This window comes from Oncorhynchus masou, unplaced genomic scaffold, assembly GCF_036934945.1.
Source record: "Oncorhynchus masou masou isolate Uvic2021 unplaced genomic scaffold, UVic_Omas_1.1 unplaced_scaffold_1313, whole genome shotgun sequence".
Classification (NCBI taxonomy): Eukaryota; Metazoa; Chordata; class Actinopteri; order Salmoniformes; family Salmonidae; genus Oncorhynchus; species Oncorhynchus masou.
Window position 1 is genome coordinate 167501 of NW_027002992.1, and position 7382 is coordinate 174882.

The window sequence follows — 7382 nt, forward strand, 5'->3', positions numbered from 1 at the left end:
GGTAGAGGTATTAACCAGTATTCTGTCTGTAGAGGAGGACTGGTAGAGGTATTAACCAGTATTCTGTCTATAGAGGAGGACTGGTAGAGGTATTAACCAGTATTCTGTCTGTAGAGGACTGGTAGAGGTATTAACCAGTATTCTGTCTATAGAGGAGGACTGGTAGAGGTATTAACCAGTATTCTGTCTATAGAGGACTGGTAGAGGTATTAACCAGTATTCTGTATATAGAGGAGGACTGGTAGAGGTATTAACCAGTATTCTGTCTGTAGAGGAGGACTGGTAGAGGTATTAACCAGTATTCTGTCTGTAGAGGAGGACTGGTAGAGGTATTAACCAGTATTCTGTCTATAGAGGAGGACTGGTAGAGGTATTAACCAGTATTCTGTCTATAGAGGAGGACTGGTAGAGGTATTAACCAGTATTCTGTCTGTAGAGGAGGACTGGTAGAGGTATTAACCAGTATTCTGTCTGTAGAGGAGGACTGGTAGAGGTATTAACCAGTATTCTGTCTATAGAGGAGGACTGGTAGAGGTATTAACCAGTATTCTGTCTGTAGAGGAGGACTGGTAGAGGTATTAACCAGTATTCTGTCTGTAGAGGAGGACTGGTAGAGGTATTAACCAGTATTCTGTATATAGAGGAGGACTGGTAGAGGTATTAACCAGTATTCTGTCTATAGAGGAGGACTGGTAGAGGTATTAACCAGTATTCTGTCTATAGAGGAGGACTGGTAGAGGTATTAACCAGTATTCTGTCTATAGAGGAGGACTGGTAGAGGTATTAACCAGTATTCTGTATATAGAGGAGGACTGGTAGAGGTATTAACCAGTATTCTGTCTATAGAGGAGGACTGGTAGAGGTATTAACCAGTATTCTGTCTATAGAGGAGGACTGGTAGAGGTATTAACCAGTATTCTGTCTATAGAGGAGGACTGGTAGTAATACTCTTCTGTTTCTTTCAGGAAACTATGGGACGCCAAGCTGGCAGATCCCTCTACAAGGTACATATCATATCTATATATATACATATCTGCTTGTTTGTTTTTTATTTTTATTGTTTGTTCTCTGCCTGTCTTTCATTTGTCATGGTGGTGGTGATGATTCATAGTTCTCTCACTTCTTCCCCTCTCCTCCTCCCCCCTCCCCCCTCTCCCCTGTCCTCCTCTCTCCCTTCTTCCCCTCTCCCCTCCTCTCCCTTCCCTTCCCCTCCCCTCCCCCTCTCTCCCCTCCCCTTCTCTCTCCCTTCTTTCCCTCTCCTCCTCTCTCTTCCTCTCCCCTCCTCTCCCTTCCCCTCCCCTTCACTCTCCCTACTTCTCCTCTCCTCCTCTCCCCTCGTCTCCCCCTCTCTCCCTTCCCCTCCCCTACCCCTCTCTCCCCTCTCCTCCTCTCCACTCCTCTCCCTTCCCTTCCCCTCCCCCTCTTCCCGCTCCCATTCTCTCTCCCTCCTCCCCCTCTCCTCCTCTCCCTTCCCCTCCCCTCCCCTTCTCTCTCCCTCCTCCCCCACTCCCCTCCAGACTAGCAAGTCTGTCCAGTAAGAAGGGTTACTGGGTAGAGCAGGTCAAGTGTTTGGGTACGGAGCCTGTCCTCTCCCAGTGCCACTCCCAGCTCTCCCTCCCCAGGAACCAGGTCACCTGTCAGGGGGGCATGTACGCCGTGGTGCGCTGTGTACCTGGACACCAGTTCTCACGCCTCTCATCGGGGAGACCGCACGCTCCCCCCGCTGTCCAGGTAAGGAGGGAGAGAGGGAAGAGGAGAGAGAAAGGGAGAGAAAGAGAAGGGAGACAGGGAGGAGAGGGGGGACAAGGAAGAGAGGGAGGACAGAGAGGAGAGGGGGGACAGGGAGGAGAGGGGGGCAGGGAGGAGAGGGGGGGCAGGGAAGAGAGGGGAGAGGGAGGAGAGTGGGGACAGGGAGGAGAGGGGTGGCAGGGAGGAGAGGGGGAGAGGGAGGAGAGGGGGGACAGGGAAGCGAGGGTGGACAGGGAGGAGCGGGGGGCAGGGAGGAGAGGGGGGACAGGGAGGAGAGGGGGGGAGAGGGAGGAGAGGGGGGACAGGGAAGAGAGGGGAGAGGGAGGAGTGGGGGACAGGGAGGAGAGGGGGGACAGGGACGAGAGGGGGGACAGGGAAGAGAGGGGAGAGGGAGGAGTGGGGGACAGGGAGGAGAGGGGGGACAGGGACGAGAGGGGGGACAGGGAAGAGAGGGGAGAGGGAGGAGAGGGGGAGAGGGAGGAGAGGGGGGACAGGGAGGAGAGGGGGGGACAGGGAGGAGAGGGGGGACAGGGACGAGAGGGGGGACAGGGACGAGAGGGGGACAGGGAGGAGAGGGGGGACAGGGAGGAGAGGGGGGGCAGGGACGAGAGGGGGACAGGGACGAGAGGGGGGCAGGGAGGAGAGGGGGGGCAGGGAAGAGAGGGGAGAGGGAGGAGAGTGGGGACAGGGACGAGAGGGGGGACGACGAGTAAGAAACCTGTTCTGGTAGTTGGGTCTCACGTTTATTATAAATAATAAAGGTTCATCCTCTGAATGAAAACCTCTCTTATCTTCACCTGTACAGCTATTATTGACAAATCATCTCTTGGGCAATTCTTATGGGTCCTGTGTGGCTCAGTCGGTAGAGCATGGCGCTTGCAACGCCAAGCGTCGTGGGTTCGATTCCCGCTGGGACCACCCATATGTAAAAGCTGGGACCACCCATATGTAAAAGTAGTGGCCCCAGCCGACTTGTAAGTCGCTTTGGACAAAAGCGTCTGCTAAATGGGATATATTTTATGACTCACACTTTTACCTCACCCTTCTCTCCCCCCTCCTATCCCTCTCTCACTCCTCTCCCCCTCCCCCTCCCCTCTCTCCTCCTCTAGCTGGGGGTGCGTCTGAAAGCAGGCCCCAGGCTGGGGGAGGGCAGGGTGGAGGTGCTGAGAGAGGGGAAGTGGGGGACCGTGTCGGACCACCTGTGGGACCTGAAGGCAGCCAGTGTGGTCTGCAGGGAGCTGGGGTTCGGATCGGCCAAGGAGGCCCTCAACAAGGCCCAGCTGGGACAGGGTAAGGGTTGTAGGGGTGTCACACACACATGGTCACATGGTCGGGACAGGGTAAGGGTTGTAGGGGTGTCACACACACATGGTCACATGGTCACATGGTCAGGACAGGGTAAGGGTTGTAGGGGTGTCACACACACATGGTCACATGGTCGGGACAGGGTAAGGGTTGTAGGGGTGTCACACACACATGGTCACATGGTCGGGACAGGGTAAGGGTTGTAGGGGTGTCACACACACATGGTCACATGGTCGGGACAGGGTAAGGGTTGTAGGGGGGTCACACACACATGGTCACATGGTCACATGGTCAGGACAGGGTAAGGGTTGTAGGGGTGTCACACACACATGGTCACATGGTCGGGACAGGGTAAGGGTTGTAGGGGTGTCACACACACATGGTCACATGGTCGGGACAGGGTAAGGGTTGTAGGGGTGTCACACACACATGGTCACATGGTCGGGACAGGGTAAGGGTTGTAGGGGTGTCACACACACATGGTCACATGGTCACATGCTCGGGACAGGGTAAGGGTTGTAGGGGTGTCACACACACATGGTCACATGGTCGGGACAGGGTAAGGGTTGTAGGGGTGTCACACACACATGGTCACATGGTCACATGCTCGGGACAGGAATGGACAGTGGATTATATATTTTCAAAGAGGAAAAGTGTGAAAACGTCAATATACAGCACATTCAGTGGGAATAGGACTTCCTAGTCTCTGTTCACTACAGTATACTAGTGCCTCTGATCAGGGCCTGATAGGGAAGAAGTGCAGTGCACTATGTAGGAAACAGGACCTAGGGTGCCATTTGGGACACATTTTAGCACCGTCTTATCATTCTACCCAGGCGTTTGAGAGCAGTTTAGGTCACCGCCTCTCCTTGAGACTAAACGCTGTCCGCTTGCCAGACTTAACGTCCGGTCCTACACTGCTCCTGGGTAGAAGCTGCTGTTAACCACTGATCTATGATCAGCCCCTCCTGCCCCAAATCCTGAACATCAGGGAGGTTGACCTTAGATCTGCTTTATACTAAACATCCGTTTCCCTTAACACACACACACACACACACACACACACACACCACACATGGACGCACACACCACACACGGACGCACACACACAAACACACACACACACACACACACACATGCTAAGGCCCATATAAATCAAACTATGTATTTAAACTGACCATATTAAACCCGGACAAATAAACTGACTGGAAGTATTATTTACAAAATGGCGTCTCCTAATTGGTTGAGATTATTGTTGTGGAACACTACCCATGACGGTTTAGCTATGTGTACACGCAAACGCACGCGCGCGCACACACACACACACACACACACACACACACACACACACACACACACACACACACACACACACACACACACACACACACACACACACACACACACACACACACACACTCCCTCCCCCATGGTTGTTTATGTGTACGCTGTGCGACCGTCTCCAGCAGCCTAAACAATAGGTTATGACATCACAGTCCTGGCCAAAGTGTTACTGTGTGGAACCTGCTACAGGGACTGAAAGGTTCCCTATTTCTGGTCTAAAGTAGTGGACTACGTAGGGATTAGGGTGCTAGGGCCCATAGGGTTTTATTCTAAAGTAGTGGACTACATTGGGATTAGGGTGCTAGGGCCCATAGGGTTTTATTCTAAAGTAGTGGACTACATAGGGATTAGGGTGCTAGGGCCCATAGGGTTTTATTCTAAAGTAGTGGACTACATTGGGATTAGGGTGCTAGGGCCCATAGGGTTTTATTCTAAAGTAGTGGACTACATTGGGATTAGGGTGCTAGGGCTCATAGGGTTTTATTCTAAAGTAGTGGACTACATTGGGATTAGGGTGCTAGGGCCCATAGGGTTTTATTCTAAAGTAGTGGACTACATTGGGATTAGGGTGCTAGGGCCCATAGGGTTTTATTCTAAAGTAGTGCACTACATTGGGATTAGGGTGCTAGGGCCCATAGGGTTTTATTCTAAAGTAGTGGACTACGTAGGGATTAGGGTGCTAGGGCCCATAGGGTTTTATTCTAAAGTAGTGGACTACATTGGGATTAGGGTGCTAGGGCCCATAGGGTTTTATTCTAAAGTAGTGGACTACATTGGGATTAGGGTGCTAGGGCCCATAGGGTTTTATTCTAAAGTAGTGGACTACATTGGGATTAGGGTGCTAGGGCCCATAGGGTTTTATTCTAAAGTAGTGGACTACATTGGGATTAGGGTGCTAGGGCTCATAGGGTTTTATTCTAAAGTAGTGGACTACATTGGGATTAGGGTGCTAGGGCCCATAGGGTTTTATTCTAAAGTAGTGCACTACATAGGGATTAGGGTGCTAGGGCCCATAGGGTTTTATTCTAAAGTAGTGGACTACATAGGGATTAGGGTGCTAGGGCCCATAGGGTTTTATTCTAAAGTAGTGGACTACATTGGGATTAGGGTGCTAGGGCCCATAGGGTTTTATTCTAAAGTAGTGGACTACATTGGGATTAGGGTGCTAGGGCCCATAGGGTTTTATTCTAAAGTAGTGGACTACATTGGGATTAGGGTGCTAGGGCCCATTGGGTTTTATTCTAAAGTAGTGGACTACATTGGGATTAGGGTGCTAGGGCCCATAGGGTTTTATTCTAAAGTAGTGCACTACATAGGGATTAGGGTGCTAGGGCCCATAGGGTTTTATTCTAAAGTAGTGGACTACATAGGGATTAGGGTGCTAGGGCCCATAGGGTTTTATTCTAAAGTAGTGGACTACATAGGGATTAGGGTGCTAGGGCCCATAGGGTTTTATTCTAAAGTAGTGGACTACATAGGGATTAGGGTGCTAGGGCCCATAGGGTTTTATTCTAAAGTAGTGGACTACATAGGGATTAGGGTGCTAGGGCCCATAGGGTTTTATTCTAAAGTAGTGGACTACATAGGGATTAGGGTGTCAAGAGCCGTCTGTAATGTAGCTGTGAATACGTGGTAACTCGCTGTACTTAAGGGGTACTAAGGGCCACTGTTCAAAGAGGTGCCACCATCACATCTATTTAAAGACCAGGGTCAGATTTAGACAGGGAGGTTCATAGTTATTTCTGGACCTCAAGGCAAGAATGTTTCAAGTTTGATGTTGTAGGGTGAATTTAAGGACCCACACACACGCACGCACACACACATACATCTCACACACACACACACACACACACACACACACACACACACACACACACACACACACACACACACACACACACACACACACACACACACACACACACACACACACACACACACACACTGAGCCCTATTTGCAGGCTCTATTTTGGCCTACTAAACGTGGCTTTGTCGCTATTGTGTATAATTCAGTCAGTGAGTCTGACTGCACCATGTCTCTCTGACACATCACATGGTCTGGACTGTTCTGCTCTGGTCTGGACTAGTCTGGTCTGGTCTGGACTGTTCTGCTCTGGACTGCTCTGGTCTGGACTGTTCTGCTCTGGTCTGGACTGCTCTGGTCTGGACTGTTCTGCTCTGGTCTGGACTGTTCTGCTCTGGACTGTTCTGCTCTGGTCTGGACTGCTCTGGTCTGGACTGTTCTGCTCTGGTCTGGACTGTTCTGCTCTGGTTTGGACTGTTCTGCTCTGGTGTGGTCTGTTCTGCTCTGGTCTGGACTGTTCTGCTCTGGTCTGGACTGTTCTGCTCTGGTTTGGACTGTTCTGCTCTGGTTTGGACTGGTCTGCTCTGGTGTGGTCTGTTCTGCTCTGGTCTGGACTAGTCCGGTCTGGTCTGGACTGGTCTGCTCTGGTCTGGTTTATTTAAATTACGATCCAACATCAGTAGTTTGGCAATGCTGCTACAGTTAGGTCAACTTTAACCCTCTCTCTCTCTCTCTCTCTCTCTCTCTCTGTCTCTGTCTCTCTCTCTCTCTGTCTCTCTCTCTGTCTCTCTCTCTCTGTCTCTCTCTCTCTGTCTCTCTCTCTCTGTCTCTCTCTCTGTCTCTCTCTCTGTCTCTCCCTCCCTCCCCTCCCTCCCTCCCTCCCTCCCTCCCTCCCTCCCTCCCTCCCTCCCTCCCTCCCTCCCTCCCTCCCTCCCTCCCTCCTTCACTCCTTCCCTCCTTCCCTCCCTCCCTCCCTCCCTCCCTCCTTCACTCCTTCCCTCACCCCCTCCCTCCCTCCCTCCCTCCAGGTACTGGACCTATTCATATGAACTCAGTTCAGTGTACAGGCAGAGAGAAGTCTCTGCTGCAGTGTTCTTTCAGGGAGGTTCCTCTCTACAGTGTAAAACACACTAATGACGTGGCTGTGCGCTGCAACGTCCCCAACACTGGGCTGGAGACC

At 51.5% G+C, this 7382-nt stretch overlaps 1 protein-coding gene across 1 annotated transcript in view; it reads left to right on the plus strand.

Moving 5' to 3' along the window:
- Window positions 1-7379, plus strand: part of LOC135530278 (lysyl oxidase homolog 4-like) — a gene marked incomplete at its 3' end in the record, with an annotated part of 29173 nt that extends 21794 nt beyond the window's left edge. The window contains exons 5-8 of the mRNA XM_064958627.1: window positions 966-1004; window positions 1518-1731; window positions 2859-3039; window positions 7231-7379. Coding sequence (XP_064814699.1) covers window positions 966-1004; window positions 1518-1731; window positions 2859-3039; window positions 7231-7379 — 583 coding nt within the window. The remainder of the gene's footprint in view (window positions 1-965; window positions 1005-1517; window positions 1732-2858; window positions 3040-7230) is intronic.
- Between the last annotated feature and the right edge of the window lie 3 nt (window positions 7380-7382).